Source organism: Sarcophilus harrisii, chromosome 3 (assembly GCF_902635505.1).
Source record: "Sarcophilus harrisii chromosome 3, mSarHar1.11, whole genome shotgun sequence".
In the NCBI taxonomy this organism is placed as follows: domain Eukaryota; kingdom Metazoa; phylum Chordata; class Mammalia; order Dasyuromorphia; family Dasyuridae; genus Sarcophilus; species Sarcophilus harrisii.
Genome location: NC_045428.1, coordinates 369313522 through 369333838, shown reverse-complemented (window position 1 = coordinate 369333838; position 20317 = coordinate 369313522). Strand labels below are relative to the sequence as shown.

The window sequence follows — 20317 nt, the reverse complement described above, 5'->3', positions numbered from 1 at the left end:
TCAAACTCCTAGTCCTGACTCATTCTTCAAAAAGGGTCATCCACTCCATGCTGGGCACAGCATGTGGGAGAGCAAAAGAAAAATAACATTAAATGGCTATCTCAATTTTAAGGATTCAGTCAGACAATCAAGGAGGCTACCTTTCATCCACTCAGGAGGGCACCAGAGAGTTGTGTATTGGATAAAGCAGAAGTGCTCAAAAGGCCTTTTAAGAATATCTTCATGCTAGAACTGAGCATGCCCAAAGGAACCTGGATTGTAAATATTTTAATAGAGAGAGAGAGAGAGAGAGAGAGAGAGAATACATTCATTAGAAGAGTTAGAGAAGGCTATATAGAGGAAGAAGCACATGAATGGAGCCTTGAAAGAAGTTAAATATTATGAAAATATAATTATTCATTACACAATTTAAGAACTTGGGAAATCAGGAGTTGGCACATTAAGTTTGAAAAATGATGATAGTTACTGATATAGAGTTCCTGCTACTATATGACTTGAGTTTAAGAATTCTGAGCTATAGTAGGACAGCAAGGATAATCCACAAAACATTAAAGGATTACCTTCTTTACATCTTGAAATTGGACCAGTTTTCTTCTACTTCATTCTTGGGCCAGTGTTGTCCTTTAACCACTCTTGACACCTGCAAGTGTTTCATTTTACTCTCATAAACCCCTCATTTTGGAGATGAGTAAAAAGACAGAGATTAACTCTTTTAACTCTGACTCTGAGTAGAGATTTGAATTCAAGCAGTCATGACTCCAGGTGCGATACTCTAACTACTGGCCCTATATGTGTGATTTCCATGTTTTGCTGTATTAGAAATCATTCTACAATTAAAGGCACTGCAAAATTTGAAAGTTAGTAACTCAGTGTCTAACCTAAAAGTAATACTATAAAATACAGAACAATCAGTTGTCTATCAGTTAGGTTATACTGGAGATTCCTTTTATAGTAAAAAAAAAAAAAAAAATGTTGCTGTACTTGACAATCCTTTAAGATCTATTTTCAGGAAATGCAGAAGAGTGTGTAAAAATGAGAAAACCCTAGAGCTCCTGTCCTCAAGGAGTCTTGAACTGGATAAAATAATGTTCATCTGTTTAGTGTTTTTAATTTTTCAAGGTGAGTTTCCCATCTGTTACCTCACTTTTGCTCTTACAGTATCCCTGATGTAGGCTGGTGAGATAATAATACCTACAACTATACCTCCTGAAACTCAACTGTGAGACTGTGTAGTGTACAGAACTTCAGGATTTAAGAGTCAAAGGCCCGAGGTACAAATTCCAGCCATGCTTTGTGACCATGGGAAGTCACTTAACCTCTCAGAAGATGAACTCGAAAAACCTCCTCTCCATCTCTAAGTTGTTCTGAGGATCGAATAATATAGCGCCAAATGCAACAGCTTTGTAATATAAAAAAAGCAACATAAGCCTAATTTTTAATTATTATTCTTTCCTCAAAGGCTTTATAAAACCTTCCAAGAATACTTTTCATTTTCACACAATGTATCTTGCACGAGCATAATTATTTGTCTGCTTTCTCTTCCATTACAAGATAAATTCCTTGAGGACAAAGGATGCTGAGGTTTTTGTTTGCTTGTTTTTGCGTTTCTTTGCGGGCATAGTACTTAGCACAATGAATGACACATCATAGACACTTAAATGCTTGCAGACTGGCAGACCACGCTTGTTCCCTGGTTCAGGAGCCGCTTACATAATTCACCTGAGGTGGAGTTCAAATCTACCCGCGCAGCTCCGGGCACGGGGTGGGGGGAGGGGGGAACCGTTTCCACCCCGGGGTCGCCACAAAATGAGCTCGCACACCTGGAGGGCCGGGGACCGAAGGGCCAGCATCAGAAAAGCTCCGTGAAACTCTCCTGGGGGTGAGGGTAGGGGTGGGGGTGGGGAAAGGGTGTGCACCGAAACCCCGAGTCCATTTGTGCATCTCCGGAGGGGCGGGCGAAAGGGAGCGGCATCGGCTACAGTCGGAGCTCGTTGATTGGTCCCAAGCAAGACGCCGGGTCTCCCTCCCCGGTCTGTCCTCGGCCTCCCGTAGGGGAGTGTGGGCTTACGTCAGCTCTGCGCGTCACGGGCGGGGAGACGAAAGTGGGCGTACCCTGGCGCCTCCTGGCTCCCGCCGATTGGCGGGAGGCTCAGAGCTGCGCTCCCTGACCGGCCGGGAGGAGGGCGGCGCGTTGGAGGCCCTCGCCCCGGGGGGAGACTCGTAGACCTGTCCAGTAGCAAGATCATGGCAGCACGAACCGGTCAGGGGGCCTTGAAGAGGGTGGTCTCGGGCTACCGCCCGAAGTCGGCCACAGCACCGGGATGCCCGGCCCCGACGCGAGGCCCCTCGAAGAGCGTCAGGTAAAACTGTCGAGAAAAGCGGTCTTCGTTGTCTTGTTGTCGAAGTCTCACTCTGAGGCGGCTGCCTGGGCTGGAGGAAGCGGGGACGCGGAGGAGAAACCTGGGGCGGGGGAGTACATTCCGGGCCCGGCCGTCCTTCCTCGAGGCCTCGTAGTCCCTCAGATGGAATCCCCAGGAATGACGGCCCCGCCCGCTGGGGGCTCGGGGCTAGCAGCGAATCGTGGTTAACGCCGTGGGGAACTAACCTGCCGCGGGGTTCTTCCGGCCCCTCCCCCGCCGCCGGTGCGGAAGCCGGAGCTCGGGGTTGCGGGGGGAGGGGGCCGGGCGGGGGCGCCTGGGCTCGGGAGCCCGGCCCCCGCTAATCCTCCGCCCATGGTCCCGCCGGATGCCCTGACGGGCCTTCCTGACTCGGGGGTTAGAAGCCCTTTGCTCCCCCCGCCTTTTGGCGCTTGCCGAACGAATCGTAGTCGGCTTGGGGTGAGGACCTGGGGGGGGGAGGGGGGGTTTGAGCGGTCCTAGACGGTGCTGACCCGGAGACCCGAGTTCAACCCCAGCCTCTGCCACTTGTCGGGTTCAGTAACCTTGAAAGTCCGGCACTTGCCCCTTTGACTTTTAGGTTTGGAGAGGGAATGAAGGCATTTCTCTTTTATTTTATCTTGTCACTGATGTCAGGGATTGATGATAATATATTTGTGGGACATTTTCAAGTAAAAGAAATCGGCTCCAGAGAAAGAACTCTGGGAAATGACTAAAAACCATTACATTGAATTCCCAATCCCTATATTTTTGCCCACCTGCATTTTTGATTTCCTTCACAAGCTAATTGTACAATATTTCATAGTCTGATTCTTTTTGTACAGCAAAATAACGTTTTGGTCATGTATACTTATTGTGTATCTAATTTATATTTTAATGTACTTAACATCTACTGGTCATCCTGCCATCTAAGGGAGGGGGTGGGGGGAAGGAGGGGAAAAATTGGAACAAGAGGTTTGGCAATTGTTAATGCTGTAAAGTTACCCATGCATATAACCTGTAAATAAAAGGCTATTAAATAAAAAAAAAAAAAAAAAGAAATCGGCTCAATTCATCCCTAGAAAACAAGTGCTATTATGATTTACATTTTGCAGATAGTAATAATAACTAACTTTTGCAGACACTTGCTTAGAGCTTTGCAATTACTATCTCATTTGAACCTCACTACAGCTTTGGTAAGTAGATGCTATTATCCTCATAAGACAGAAGAGGAAACTGAGGCAGGCAGAAGTTTAAGGATTTGCCCAGGGTCACAGGAAACTTGGGATTAGATTGTGTCTTGAAAGTATAAAAAGTTTATAAGTGTAAACTTTATCCTAGTGAAGGGAAAATATGAATCTTATCTTTATACCTCTGAAGAAATACAGCTACACAAAGAATACAAAAATCATTCCCTCTCTATTAAAACTTTTGAGTGGAATCTAAATAATTTCTATTCGTTTGCTCCCTGTGTCAATTTTTTTTGTTGTTGATTCTCTTGTGATTCCATTGGTACAGGAAACTCCACCCAGACAGAAATCAGTGTTCCACCTCTGAGGTAGTGAGTTTCTGCCCAGGTTCACATAACTAATAAGTGTCTGAGGCTAAATTTGAATGCAAGTCTTATCGATTCCAGGCTTAACACACTTATCTCCTATAATTCCTAGCTGCCCCCAGCTCATATATACAAAGTACAAATTAAGTCATCATTATTCAGTTAAAGGAGTTTTCATTTATGAAATGCTTCACAATAGCATTTTTTTTTAAGGTATCAGCCTCCTCTACTAGATTTAAAATTATCTAATTTTTTTTTTTAAATTGTTTGGCATACCTCTATACACTGAGCAAGCAGAAGAGAAATATTTTATGGCATAGTTAGGAATCAGAGTAGAGAAATTAAAGAGCTCTAAGTATTGTAAAGAAAATATAAGTTGTTAAGTAAGGATTTGGTTTCTAGTGGCTACAGTACTATAATATGTGGCATATCCTATTGTTGGCCTTTTAAATTTCTTTTTCATGAATAATTTTCAGTTTGTTTTTAGGAGGATTTTTCCATTGGAGTTTATCTTTGACTTTAAAATAGGGGATGGTGTGAAATAACATTTACTTTTCTTTTAAAGGTTGTTTGAATACTTTTTTTTCTCAGTAGTATTTTGTTTTTCCAAATACATACAAAGATAGTTTTGCAAGCAATATGATATGTGCAGTCCTTTTAAAATATTTCCATATTTGTCATGGAGAGCAAGAAAAATCAGACCAAAAGAGGATTAAAAAACACCACAAGAAAAAGCAAACCAAAGAGCAACACCCCCCCCCCCCAAAGGTGGAAATAAATTGTTTTGATCCACGTTCAGTCTCTATGGTTCTCTTCCTGAATGTGGATGACAGGTAATAGCATTTACTTGACAGAAATTTCCCTAACAGGCAACTTTGCATGAATATGTTTACTTGGCTATCACTCCTCAATTATTCTCGTTTATGGAATTATGTCAAAAAAGTTGTTATCATCAAGAGGATATGTAATTTCAGCCAGTTGGAGGCAAAATGGCAGGTGTCTGAAAAGTCTCTCTCAAATATGTACTTAAGAAGTATAGTTTTCCATAATGATTTCAAGAAAACTAGGAGAAATGATGTCCAATCTCTAATATTAGAGCGGAATACCAATATGACTGAAACAGACATTATTTGAACTATTCCATAATCTATGAACTCTTGTTTTATAAGTTAGCTCATTTGTCTGAATATGGATGGTACATATCTGTCTGCCCCTAAGAAATGTATTGGCCAACCCTATTTACGGTGTACATTATAAATATTACATATAATAAAATTTAATTCGACAAGAAACTGTTCTGAATACTGTCCAACTTTGGTGATTAGGTTCTCCGAATGTTCCTATTCATAGATGATATACTCATTGCCCTGAAACATTTTAGAGCTTCCTCAAAGATGTCTGTGGTTTAATACAAGAGATTAGGCTAGCCATGAACACTGTAAAAACAAAGTGAATGAAAAAAACATTGTTTAGATTAATAAACAGATGGAAGGGGTGGTTAATTCATTGATGTAGTGTATCATTATGTATCTTTGATGAGTGCTGCAGGTGGATAATGGGTTGGCCCCAGAATTGAGTAGAATGAGATTTTACCATTGCCTTTAGGAAATTGTTGTAACATTTAGAACAGGAGGCAGCATGATATTATGGAAAGAATTCTGAAATTGAAGCCAGAGGATCTGAGTTCTTATATTGACAATGTCACTTACCCTCTTTTGTACTTTAATTAAGACCAGGTCTCCCTATCTCACCTAGGCTAAAAGTAAATGGGTGCTAGTCATAAACTCAATCAAATTTGACCTCAGACACTTAATACTTCCTAGCTGTGTGACCCTAGGCAAGTCAACCCCAAGTACTTCTTTTTGTATTTCCTCATTTGTTTAAAAAAAAAAATGAAGGAATTGAGCTAAGAACTCGTTCTTCTGCTCTAGGTCTGTTTTTGTTTTTATTTTGTGTAGTGACCCTTTTAGCTACAAAATCTCATCTCATTCCATTTATTAAATCATCCATCTGTTTTCCTGGAGTTTATTCAGTATATGAATCTTGCCATCTCCTTCTTTGTGCACCAGTTCCCACCTCTCTTCACCTTTTGTTCAGGTAACATAACAAATTTATATTGCCAGGAGAGAGTAATACAGTCTTTTGTTCTGTTTTATATCGCCACAAATTGTCCTTGAAATGGCCTAAACTACTTCCCAAATCACCATTCCCCAGTTAAGTGTTGTATTTCTATACTAAATAATAGCTTCTTGAGGGCAAAGCCTTTATCACTTTTTTATTTGCACCTCAAGTATCTAGCATAGTATCTGAAAAAAGTATGTTTTTTTAAAAATGTTTGTAGGGTGTGTGTGTGTGTGTGTGTGTGTGTGTGTATTTTATTTATTTTTTTTTGATTAAGACCTATCTCACCTAGGCTGAAAGTAAATGGGTGCTAGTCATAAACTTAATCAAATTTCACCTCAGACACTTAATACTTCCTAGCTGTGTGACCCTAGCCAAGTCAGTTAACCCCAATTGCCTCAACAGAAAAAAAAAAAAAAAAGTAAAATTAAGGGGCAGCTTGGTGGAGTAGGGGATGGGGTCAGGAAGACCTGAGTTCAAATGTGGTCTCAGACACTTAACATTTCCTAGCTGTGTGACCCTAGGCAAGTCACTTAACCCCAATTGATTGCCTCAGGGAAAAAAAAATTCTGATCAGCATAGCCTCACTGCAGCTCAACTTCTGAGCTTAAGAGATCCTTCAAGGTCTTAGCCTCCCAGTTAACTCTGGATCATCCACATGTGCCATCGCACATACTCTTTAACAATATTCTTCTTGTATTGTTATGTATGTTGTGAATCATGGAGCAGAATTATTAAAACTACAAATAACTTATACAATATTGGAAAGAGGCAAAGTGGATATAAGCCATATTATTAACAGCACATTATTAGCAATAACTTGTTCCTGCCATCAAAGATATGTATGTATGTATATACATATATATCATATATTGGCTAAACATATGATGAGAACAAGAAACATTAAATGAATAACCCAAATATATAAATTGGTACCTTCAAGATAGATGCTAAAAGAATAAGGAGAAGTACTCTGAAATCTTTGAAAAGTAATTTCACTTAGTTTCTTCTTAGCCTTAGATTCTTTATCTGGAAAATAATAAGAGAGCTGGATTCAATAAATTAAAATACTTTGATTCAGGCTATCTCTAACAAATTGAATCAGTCCTCTGTAGAAGATTTATGGGGGAAAAACGGGCAAGAATCACAGTGGCTGAGGTGTGATATTGCAATTGTTTACATGTTTACATTAGTGAAGGAAGTAAACTGATGAAATCACAAATCTGATGAAGTAACTAGGTACCTTGTTATATTAGTCAGGATTATATGAAAATATGTTTATTTCTAAAGCGGTAAACATACTTGGGAGTGGGTATCATTTGACATGAATTCTTTTAATGAAATTCATTCATTGAGTTACTGTATTATCATTAAGCCCTTGGTATATTTTCATTAAAGAAGGTGCTGTGTTGTAAGAGCAAAGCAGAATTGCAGTAGCTCAAAAGAAATGTGAGATGTACAAATTCAGAGACATCTCCTCTCCTAATGTTCATGTGGACTATTTGTGCTCTGCCTGTGGTGGAGCCTTCAGAGCTTGTATTGCTCTGATCAGGCACAGTTGATAATAGTGTAACTTGACTCTAACATAGTGATGTCATTTTGTTCCTTTTTAAGAATGAAGGGCAATAATCAACTAAGTCCTTGAAGGAGTAATGATTTTTCTGGAGAATGCCTTTTTCTTAATATTTTATTTTTCTTCAGTTACATGTAAAAACAAAATTTAACATATCCTTTTTTTTTTTTTTAAATTTTAAGTTTCAAATTCTATTTCTCCTTCTCCCCTCTCCCTAAGTTAAGTATACCTTATAAAGAGAATATTGTGCAGTCAGGTAAAACATTTCTATAATCATAATTTTGTGCAGGAAAATTTAAAAAACAGAAAGAAGGAAAATGAAAAATAGTATGCTTCAGTCAGGACTCAGGCTTTCTTAGTTCTTTTTAGAAAGGCTGAAAGCATTTTTCATTATGAGACCTTTGGGGTTGTCTTGCGTCATTATATTGTTAATAATAGCTAAGGTATTCACAGTTCTTCATTGTAGAGTATTGTTACTGTGTATAGGATGGATATAGTATATAGTGTTCTCCTGTGCTCGCTTCACTTTGTATCAGTTCATATAAGAATTTCGAGGTTTTAATGTTTGTGGCGGCCCTCTTTGTAGTGGCCAGAAACTGGAAACTGAATGGATGCCCCTCAGTTGAAGAATGGCTGAATAAATTGTGATATATGAATGTTATGGAATATTACTGTTCTGTAAGAAATGACCAGCAGGATGATTTCAGAAAGGCATGGAGAGACTTACACGAACTGATGTCGAGTTAATTGAGCAGGACCGGAGATCAGTATATACTTCAACAACAACACTATATGATGATCAATTCTGATGGACGTGGTCCTCTTCAACAATGAGATGAATCAAATCAGCTCCAATAGAACAGTAATGAATTGAACCAGCTACACACAGCAAAAGAACTCAGGGAAATGAGTGTGAATTACTACATAGAATTCCCAGTCCCTCTATTTTTATCTGCCTGCACTTTTGATTTCCTTCACAGGTTAATTGTATACTATTTCAAAGTCCGATTCTTTTTGTGCAGCAAAATAACTGTATGGACATGTATACATATATTGTATTTAACATATACTTTAACATATTTAACATGTATGTATTGGTGTACCTGCCCATCTGGGGGAGAGGGTGGGAGGAAGGAGGGGGAAAACTGGAACAAAAGGTTTTACAACTGGCAGTACTGAAAAATTACCCATGCATATATCTTGTAAATAAAAAGCTATAATTTAAAAAAAAAAAAAAGAATTTCTAGGTTTTTCTGAAATTATCCTTCTTATTTCTTAAAGCACATTAATATTCCATTACAATTATATAGCACATGTTCTCTCGTTTCTCAATTGAAGAACGTCCTCTAAAAATTCCAATTCTTAGCTACCAAAAAAGTTGTTATACATATTTTTGTACAGAATAGGTTCTTTCCCCTTTTTGATCTTTTTGGGATACAGACCTAATAGTAATATTGCTGGATCAAAAGGTATACACACCTTTATACGTCTTTGGGCATAGTTCCAAATGGCTTTGAGAATGGTTGGATCCGTTTACAATTCCACCAACAATATTAATGTCCCACGTTTTCCACATCCCCTCCAACATTTATCAGAATCTTTTTCTGTAATAATAGCCAATCTGAGGTGATACCTTAGAGTTATTTTAATTTTCATTTCTCTTAATAATTAGTGATTTAGAGCATTTTTTATATGACTATACATAGTTTTGATTACTTTGTCTGAAAACTCCCCATTCGTATCCTTAGACCATTTATCATTTGGAAAATGACTTGTATTCCTATCAATTTGACTCAGTTCTCTAAACACTTCAGAAATAAAGCTTTTATCAGAGAAATTTCTTGTAAACATTTTTTCCTCAGTTTTCTGCTTTCCTTCTAATATTGGTTGCATTGGCTTTATTCATGCAAACACTTTTAAATTTAATATGATCAAAATTAACCATTTTATATTTCATAGTGCTTCCTATATCTTGCTTGGTCCTAAATCTTCTCTCCAGGGTGTATTTTTAAAAGAGATGAGCAAGAAATTGCAAGTTAGTTTTGTTTCAGCAAGTGCTATTTAGTCATATTGATCTAAGAGTTAAATGTTCATGCTTGTAGGTAGCAGGAGCAAATACCAAAAGGATATATCTTGTCTTCCTTTATCTCTTTGGGTGTGTGTGTTTTAGGTTGGGTTTTTTTTTTTTTTTTGAGGAAATTAAAACATTATCTTTTGATTTGTTACTAGGTATGCTACTCCCTAGAAATTTTTAAAAGACTTGTGCTGTGAAATAAAATATACTTCAAGGTTTGCAGGGTGCTTTAACAAATATTATTATCTTCACAACAGCCCTAGGAAGAGAGAAGGTACTATTAATATCTCCATCTTATAAATGAGGAAACCAAGAATGAGGTAGAATAAGTGCTTGATTAGAACCATGCATGGAGATTAGATTTTAATTTTAGTTCAAATGACTTCATGTCTTGTTCTATCTACTATGCCTCCTAACTGGTATGAAATAATTATTTAATAGCCTTTTTATTGTAAAAGGAGAGAAAAATGTATTATTTGAGTATAGGAAAATTGAAATTCTAAATAGAAAATAAGTAAAAAAAAAAAAAGTCATATAATTTTATAGTAACAAAACTGCAGTTTCCAAATGGTTATATAAACATTCATTGGATACCATGTGCTAACTGCTCTGTCATTGCCAAAATGCAAAAAATATCCAAATACTGGGCCAAATTCCATGAGTCTTATGCCATTCATATCCATTCTTATTTCAAAATTCAATATTTTGGTTCCAGGATTTTTGGGATGAAGCAAAAAAAAAAAAAAATAGTTCTGAAACCTGTAGGCAACTCAGAGCATGACTAAGTTATGTTTCAAATTCAATGTTTTTTAATGCTTTTTACAAACACACCCCAATACAAATTCTTCCCTTTACCACGTTCCTTTGTAACAAATAAGTAAAATACAACAAAGTAAACACATTAGGAAGGAAAAAAGTAAACACATTGTCCGCATCTCAAAAGATTACTTTGTATTTCTAATCAAAGATGTTCCAGCCATTGTGTGGAAAAAAATACTTCAAATATGTAAATCAGATAACTTTTTATGAAAAATATGAAATCTTTTACCAGTGGTATTCCTTTACATTATTGTGGCCATTATATTAGAAAGAAATATCTAGGTGATACAGGACAAAGAGTGCTGGATCTAGAAGAAGACCTAAGTTCAACTCCAATCTCAGATCTTTACTCTCTATGTGACCCTGGGAAAGTCACTATCTCCCTCAATCTTAGTTTTCTCATCTATGAAACAGAGATAGTAATAATAGCACCTATCTCCCAGGATTGTTATATGAGGATAAAATAAGAATGTTTGTAAAGCACTTTGCAAACTTTAAATTGCTATACAAATGCTAGCTATCATCATTATTAAATTTTTCTATTTATTTCACTAAATATTAGTTTATATAGATTTTCCCAAGTTTCTCTGAAATCTTCACAGTAATAATTTCTTAAGGTACTGTAGTATTCTACCCCAGTTTGTTCAACTATTTCCCAGTCTAAGAGATCCCATTTTGTTTTCCAGTTTTTGGAAACAGTAGGGGCTGTTTCTGCAGAGTGGCTCTTTCCATTGTAGTGTACTGGCTCTTTTAAAGATTTCCAGCTTAGTAGAATCAACAGATCTATGTGCCCTGTTAGTTTACTCTTTAAGAAACCATTCTGGCCATTATGCCACAGTTAGTTAGGCATCAGACATGGACTTTTATGGAGGTTCTACTTTGGTGAAATTGGAGAAAGCCTAAGACTACATTATTTTTTATACTTTACAATGACTCGAAGATTTAGGATGGTAAATTCTTTCCTCATTGAAGACTGAAAGACTTTAAAATAATCCTTGGTATTTAAATTACATTCTTTTTCTGATGTAGTTAGAGTGAGATCCAATTAATTTTTAAAAATTAAATTGTTTATGAGATGATTGATGCCAGCTCCAATGATCTTATGATGAAGAGAGCCACCTATACACCCAGAGAGAGAGAGGACTGTGGGAACTGAATGTAGATCACAACATAACATTTTCACTCTATTTGATGTTGTTCGCTTGCATTTTGTTTTCCTACTCATTTTCTTTCCTTTTTGATCTGATTTTTCTTGTGCAACAAGAGAATTGTATAAACATGTTTACACATATTATACTTACCACATATTTTAACATGTATAACATATATTGGATTGCTTGCCATGTAGGTGAGAGGGTAGGGGGAAGAAGGGGAAAATCTGAAACACAAGGCTATGCAAGGGTCAATGTTGAAAAATTATCTGTGCATATGTTTTAAAAATAAAAAGCTTTTTTTTAATTATAGCTTTTTATTTACAAGTTATATGCATGGGTTATTTTACAGCATTGACAACTGCTAAACCTTTTGTTCCAATTTTTCCCCTCCTTCTCCCCATCCCCTCCCCCCCCCCCATGGCAGGTTGACCAATACATGTTAAGTATGTTAAAGTATAAATTAAATACAATATAAACATACATGTTGTAACAGTTAAAATAAAAGGCTTTTTTAAAAAAAGAAAAAAAAATTAAATTGTTTTTAATTAACCAAAATATCTTCACTCCTTCCACCCCTCCACCATTGAAAAGAAAAAGAAAAAAAAAATTTGTTAACAGATTTTTGTTTTTGCATTGGCTGTATCCAAAAAATATTTCTCTCATTCTTTTTGTATCTTTAGGGCATAACCTCTCTGTCCAAAGATAGCTAATGTGTTTTGCCCTGGAATTATTTTTGGTCATTAATTTAATAGGAGTTCTTAACTCTTTAGAAATCATTTGTTTTAATAATACTGTTATTGTATGACTTATTCAAAATTTATTAATTTTGCTCTGCATCAGTTCATATAAGTTTTCCCAAGTGTTTTTTTTTTTCCCCTAACACTTCCATTTGTCATTTCTTACAGCATGGTAATTTTCCATTATCTTCATGTACTATAATTTGTTTAGCTATTCTCCAGTTGATTGGCATCTCAATTTCCAGTTCTTTGCCACTATAGAAAGAGCTCCTATCAATGTTCTTGTATAAATAGGTTCTTTTCCTTGTACTTTGATCTTTTGAGGAATAATTGTACTAATAATAGTAGAAATAATTAGTTTGATAACTTTTGCCCTCTTAATTTGATATTTGATAATTCAGAATAGCTTGAAATTTATATTTGCTTAGGAAATCAACACATGCAGTTTACTAACTTTTGACACCATTAGGTTGCCAGAAACTGAATTATAATTTTTGACAATTCAGACTAGCCTGAAATTTACACTTGTTTAGAAAAAATTTTTGTTATATATTATGGAAATTAATGGTAAAAACAAAATTATAAGGGGAATGCTTAAAATATTTAAGGAAACAAAATTTACCAGATATCCTCAAGCACATCAGAAGCATCTGTTTAAATTGATATACTACTTTCAATTTATTTCTAATGATCATTGTAAAAAAAATTGATGGTTTAATATGAATTACAATAAATACTTGAAAATAACAAAATTGCTTTTCTAATGTGTATAATCGAGAATTTTCTCTTAATTTAAACTGTTCTTCCAAATTAGTTTCCGTGTATGTATAACATGTTACATATTTTTGTACATATGACTGTACAAATGTACCATGACTGGTCTTATATATTTCATGTATATATACACATATGTAAATATGTAATTATACATAATATACAATTCTTCCTTCAGCTAGTTCTTCTAATCTTGTTTAATCTTTTTTTATTCTCCTCAGAAAGATGCTAAATCGGTATAAGGCTTGGTTTTTTGTCTTTATCTTTATTCATGCTAATCCTTTTTTCTGGAATGCTCTTCAGCCTTCTCAACTAATTAGCATTTGTCATTTCTTTCATGAACTGATTTATAAGAATCTTTCCCTGAGTAACTAATCTATCCTAATCATTCCTTTTCTCCAATTTCTGTTAGCACTTGACACAATGAAAACCCTTGTAGCTAAGTCTCTGCTATCCAAGTTTATGACTACCTTTTAAATTTAATTTAATTTTCAATTCTGAATTTTCTCCCTTTAATTTCATCTTCTTCCTTACTCATGCAGGAGACAAGAAAAATAAAACCTGTTGCATACATGTGTAGTCATACAAAACAAATTCCCATCAACATTACTACCTTTAAAAATTCAGTTAACAAACTCCTTACTTTCTCCCCGTCTCTGACATTCATTAGGGTCACTGGTTTTTCAGCTACTTACCTAAGACAGAAAAACAGAAAGTCAGAGTCTTGACAAACAGTTCTTGAAAGACTGTTAGTCCCTTTAGAATGCTATACTTAAGTTTTAATCATGTATTTTTTCTTATTTAATTTATTTGTATTAAGATAAGAGGCCCTAATATGTCTTTTGTGACTACCCTCTTTTCAATAATGAGTAAGATAATATTTTGCGTAAGACAATTGACATTCATATATATATATATATATATATATATATATATATATATATATATTTGTTGAATAAGTGCAGAGTGATTCAAGTAATACTTGAAAAGCCTATTTCATTTCAAATGCTCAAATATGTTTTTGGCAGATAAGAATTTTTCCGTGTACAAAAAAATGCAGATTAGTGAGGCCATAAAACAGATGTCAAAAAAAGCACAAATAATAGAAGTTAAGACTAAGAGAGAAGTGTACATGAGTTATGTCATAAATAGGAGTACATAAAGACCACAAAGAATTTAGAAAACTTTATGTCAAAAAGGCGGCAGCTAGCTGAAAAGAAACAGAGAGAACAAACACCAAACTCCCAGTGAATGAATGGCATCAGCAAACAAAAAATATTGTATTTTGACAATCTCTGGATACAAAATTTCATATATTGACCAAGAATACATCCACATTTTTTTTGAGATGAAGTGGCAATAGCAGTTAAATGTATGCAAAATTTTTAAAGCCCATGGAATGATGGGAATTGATCCAATCACATTAAAGTAGATGGAAATACATTGCACAAGATAATTCTTAAATAATAATTGAGTAGATATTATGATCATAGAGATCTTTCATCAGTCCAGCACCCTGCTTAGGGTGATATAGGGCAATATGTGGAAACTAAAGCTGTGAGATGTTGTGGGTTCCTATACTGGTGCTTATTCCACATTTCCTAATATGTCCACCTGTTTAATGTGTTGTATGTGGCCAAAACCTTTCAGACATGAAAAGCATAAAAAACTGTTCCAACTTTTGGAGAGAACAATTCTAGAAACGGTTGACAATTTCATGCTATCATTTTTCTTTCACAAATCTTTAAACTTTTCATGAGAATTACACTTGTTTACATTGAAACAGCTTTCCAGAACCAGCAAATGATTGTTTACATACATGTAATCCATCATTAAAAGGATATATGGGTTCTTCTTCTTCTACCCACACACATAATCGCTTTTTAATACCATCTATAACGGTGGACCTCAAAAAGTCATTCAACTTAGTAGAATAGCAATAATTGAGCATATGTTGAAAACTTTTGGGATATCTGGTGGAAATTTAAAAACATGATTTTTATTTACTTATAAATAAGTATAAATTCATCTCAAATAAATGGGTTTGTAATTGCCTCCTTTTCTAGTCACTAGAATATAGACAATACCGTGGGATAAATTGAATCTATTGCTAGTTCATAGTGTATCATATGACTGTAAGTTGACTTAAAGCCAAATTTTCAGGGAGAAAGCATTTTTGTAATTTATGATGTGCCAGATACTCTTTCTCATGACTACAGACTTGTTATTTTTAGTTTCCCTGAGGTGTTTAAAAAAAAAAACCTACAAAATATATAAGCTTATTAGATGTACTGTAAAGTTTATAGTTTCATATATATGTATTTCAGGATTGTTTAAAGTTCTGATGATTCTAAAATATGATAGTTGTTTCACTAGCTCTAATTGTGTGCTTATTGATAATTGTTCAGTCGCTCTAAGAAGGCAATTTTTTGTATTTTCAGACATTTGACTTCCTGTGGTATTTTGATGACCAAAGCGCCTTTGTTACACACTTCACTTATGCCTAAAGAGACTTCTGCAAGAACTTTCTTCAAGATTGCTGCCCCTTTAATAAACAAAAGAAAAGAATATTCAGAGAGGAGAATTATAGGGTTTGTATAAAATTAATAGTTTTAATAAGTGACAAGTAAATGTCATTTCTCTGGTAATGGAACCTCATTTTACCCCTTTTATCTTTCTATAGATTCTCTGATTTTTCTTTTAATAGTTTTTCTGCTAGAAAGTTTTATTTCACTTTCTTTGTTTCTTAATTTAATTCATTGCTTCTTAAATTTTTTAGTGATTCACCTGCATTTTTGATTTCCTTCACAAGCTAATTGTACAATATTTCAGAGTCTGATTCTTTTTGTACAGCAAAATAACGTTTTGGTCATGTATACTTATTGTGTATCTAATTTATATTTTAATATATTTAACATCTACTGGTCATCCTGCCATCTAGGGGAGGGGGTGGGGGGGTAAGAGGTGAAAAATTGGAACAAGAGGTTTGGCAATTGTTAATGCTGTAAAGTTACCCATGCATATATCCTGTAAATAAAAGGCTATTAAATTAAATTTTTTTTTTTTTTTTAGTGATTTATACATGTTCAAAAAGTATAATTTTATTCTACTGTGTATGATAAAAGTTTAAACCTAATAATTTACAAATCATTTTAGTAAAGCATTCTGTATTGTTGCTTGTGAAATTTGGTCACCTCTTTTTCCCACTCTTTTGAATTTCTCAGAGGCAATTCTGTTGTATTTTATTTATTATCTTTATTTCTGGTCTCCCACAGATTAAAAATTCATTGAGTAGCTACTGATTTGGCAAAAGGCATGGGAATGGAGAGCACTATTAGTTCACATAAATACATTGAATACATTAATACTTTTGAGTAGATAGGTGGGAATTCTCCTACCAAATCTGCCTTTTAAAAAATGAAAGATAAACTTTATCAATTTATCATTGATGGTCCAATGATTGAAATTTCTCTCCATTTTCTAATCATATTTAACATAATTAAATCCCCTCTCTCTCTGAATTTTGTCATTTTTCTTTATAGAAAGCTTCATTTGTATTTAATTCCTACAATAGTTTCATTTTAATAGGAATCTATTTAGTTTGTAACTTCATTTAATTTAGTTCACCATGTATTGATTATACTACTATGTGTTACATGTTTGCTAGGCACCAATAATATGAAAATGTAATAGTTCCCACCTTCAGGAAATTTGCATTTTACTTAATGTTCTTCACAATTTCTGAAATACTATAAAAATATAGTTTTAATTTTCTTATGCTCCCTACTTTAATGATTTTATTTTATTTTATTTTTTAAATCTCTTTTATTTGACCCCTATATCTGGGATTGAAAATGCCAATGAATAAAGAAAAGTCAAACTTCCTTACTTCTAAGGAAGTAAAAGAATGAAACTAACAGGGATTGAGGGTTTGCCATTAGGCTAAGTTCAGGAGCTAGCCCTCCCACACTATTTGAGTGGTTTTAAATTACTTCCAAGGGTTAGTATAATGAAAACATACTGTACTTGAAGTCAGAATTAGAGTTATTCCTCTAACACACTAACTATGATCTTAGGTAAGATATACTACCTGTTATAGGCCTTAGTTTCCTTATCTGCAAAATGAAGGGATTGGGCTAGAATATCTTTACAGTACTCTAACTCTAAAAATTTAAAATTTCTTTGGAATTAATTGGAAAAATCCTTATCTCCAACACCAAATAAAATATACTATTAGGTGTGAAAAATTAAGTGTTAGGAATTCAGAAGTACAGTTCCCTAATTCCACTCTAATGATTTGGGAGGAAGAAAAAAAAAGAATGTTTTAAACACTGAATAGATTTATTAGAAAAAAATTTAAATAAAAGAAAATTCCAGCCCTTCAAATAAATTTTCTTAATTTGGAAATATAATTTGCTATTTGAGCCTATGCTATGTTTCCTTCTTGGTTGAAAGAGTTTTAGTTCCTTACAATGTTATCTTAAAATAAATACCTTTTAACATTCTTTAGCTTAAAGAAAGCTGGCGAATCATTTTTGTTGGAATACTTTCTGTAGTAATTAGTGTCTTCATTTCTTTAATTCACAAACCTTTGTAAAGTAGGTGACACATTGATCATTGTCCCCATTTTACAGGAGACTTAAGCCTCAGAGAAGGGAAAGGCCTTTCCTCCAGATGACACAGCTAGTAAGTAGCAGAGCTGGGCTTGAAATGGTATCTCCAGAGCCTCTCATTCCAAGCCCAAGGGCTTTTTTTAAACTACATTTTGTTTTGTCTCTACCAAAAAAAAAAAAAGCTAGTTTGAAGAAAATGGCATTCTTTAAAAATGTCCATATAGAGCCATAAACAAGAACACTTAAGCATAGTAATTTCCTGTTGAGTGGCCTGTTGCTTGTTGTTATTAGCCAGAAACATGGAATGCCTGTTATGTGTGTATATTATCTGTATTTGCTTTGCTTATGTATTGCATTTAATCAAGTAATAATAGTAACTAACATTTATCCTAGTACCTTAAGGTTTGCAAAGCACTTCCCATTTATTTTCTTCTTTAATCTCTATAGCAAACCTGTGTTAGGTAGGTACTATTATTTTTCCTATTTTACAGATGAGGAAACTGAGTGTGGAAATGGTTTAGTAACTTGCCCAGGGTCACACATCTAGCAAGTGTCTAAGGCATGATTTGAAATTAGGTCTTCCTGACTCCAAATCCTGCACTCTATCGACTATGCCAAATATGTTGTTTATTTTTACTTTGAATAGTTAATTTGATGTTAGCAGAGATTTGGCCTTCCTATCTATATTAATGGCAGGAGTTCTTCAGTGATTCATTTTGAAGGACGTGTCTTAAGGGCAGTTCTTTATTAATGTATTCTCATTTCTTACTCTGATGCTTCTTGTCCCTCCCTATTTAGGGAGATCTGCAGGTAGCAGGAGGAATAAAAGAAGGAATGCATTTTGCTATTGCTGCTAAGAAAAGAAAATGGAAAAAAAAAAATTCACTTGCTCATAACGTTGAAGGCTCTTGCACTTGTCAAAGGCACCATTCCCCATGATAGCTCTATTTTCCGACTCCTTCTGCAGTAGAGGGAAGGGAAGTGATTGATTGAAGATTGAATGTGTACAACTAGCTCACTTTACTCCCTCTTCCCTCCACTCTGTACAGTAATTAGAAAGAAGCAGCTTCAACAAATGTGAAAACAAAATGATTATTAAAAAGAGTTCTTTTGTTTCTTTGTGCTTCAAAGGTACTGAAAAATGTGAAACAGGCCTACTTAACTTGTAAGATACATACATATACACACACACACACACACACATATATATATATATATATAGATATATAGATAGATAGATAGATAGATATTATTAAGACATGAGTTTTTAGAAACTTAAATAGAATTTTGCAATTGAGCAATGGAAGAATAGAAACATTTTCTACTCATATATAATGTGAAGAAAAGACACTGGGCTAGCACTCATTTGTGATAATATTCATTCTTCCTTTGTAAAAGATGAGAATGTTTTTTAAAGTATCAGAGTAACCTGTTGAAGTGGTAGGCTAGAATAGTCTGTTAATAGATGAATGGAAAATAAAGATCTCAACACAATCAACAAATTAAGTTTCATGGATTTTTAATCCAATTTCTGGAAACATAGGTTTATTTTAGTTATTCATTCTGGAAGTTAATGTCTCTGTCCATATTGTTGCCCCATATGTGTTTTTTGTTTATATTCACTTTAAAATATTAACATAACAAATGTAAACGATTCTATACTTTATTTCAGATATTCTATGCAAGAAATGTATGATGTAGTATCTGGTATGGAAGACTACAAACATTTTGTACCTTGGTGCAAAAAATCAGATATAATTTCAAAGAGATCTGGATACTGCAAAACACGTTTAGAAATTGGGTTTCCACCTGTGTTGGAGCGGTATACATCCATAGTAACTTTGGTGAAACCACACTTGGTCAAGGTAACTTTTTTCCTTATTTATTTAGTTTTCCCATAATATGTTTTAGTATTTAGTATTTCCCCTGGTATAAAATATTGATATACAGTTGGAGTAGGAAACTTTTTCTTTCTATTGAGGTCTAATATTCCATAGTTTTAGGCCAACAAGTGAAACAAATTAGTTCTTGAGTTTCTTTTTAGAAAGAAAATATTCCATTTTTAAGACAACAGAAATTTATTTAGAAGATAAAGTACATTTTATGCAAATTAAGAGAAGAAAGTCAAAGAAGAATAGAAATGTTTTGTCCCCCTTTGTTTTAATATGAAATTTATGTGCAAGGCTCTGCACATAACAAGCATTTAAGTGTACTTTGTTCTTTATGAACACAAAGAAACAAGACAAGTATATACAGACCAGAAAAAAAAAAAGCTTTCCTGGAATAGCATCTTTGTGACTTTCCACTATTATTAGAATCAAACAGAGAATATGTTCTGTTTTTGTAACTACTGGTAATTTCCCTAGCATATCTTTACTTGGTACTTTTTCTAAGAGCCAAATACTCTATTACTCCCATCTTTGGCTTTCAGCTAAGTTTGGGAAAGGGTGCAACAGCAGCTCTGTGACAACAGAGAGAAGGATAATATTCTAAATCAGGCTTTCATTGTCTGACCTATTTCT

The 20317-nt window shown here is 34.6% G+C and overlaps 1 protein-coding gene across 2 annotated transcripts in view; it reads left to right on the top strand.

The window, feature by feature from the left end:
* The first annotated feature begins 2104 nt into the window (after nt 1–2104).
* The window catches only part of COQ10B (coenzyme Q10B), a 31676-nt gene continuing 13463 nt past the window's right edge, over nt 2105–20317 (top strand). For both annotated transcript variants that reach the window (XM_031960262.1, XM_031960261.1), the window contains exons 1-3: nt 2105–2360; nt 15624–15773; nt 19468–19660. In XM_031960262.1, coding sequence (XP_031816122.1) covers nt 2245–2360; nt 15624–15773; nt 19468–19660 — 459 coding nt within the window. In that variant the 5' untranslated portion in view covers nt 2105–2244. The remainder of the gene's footprint in view (nt 2361–15623; nt 15774–19467; nt 19661–20317) is intronic.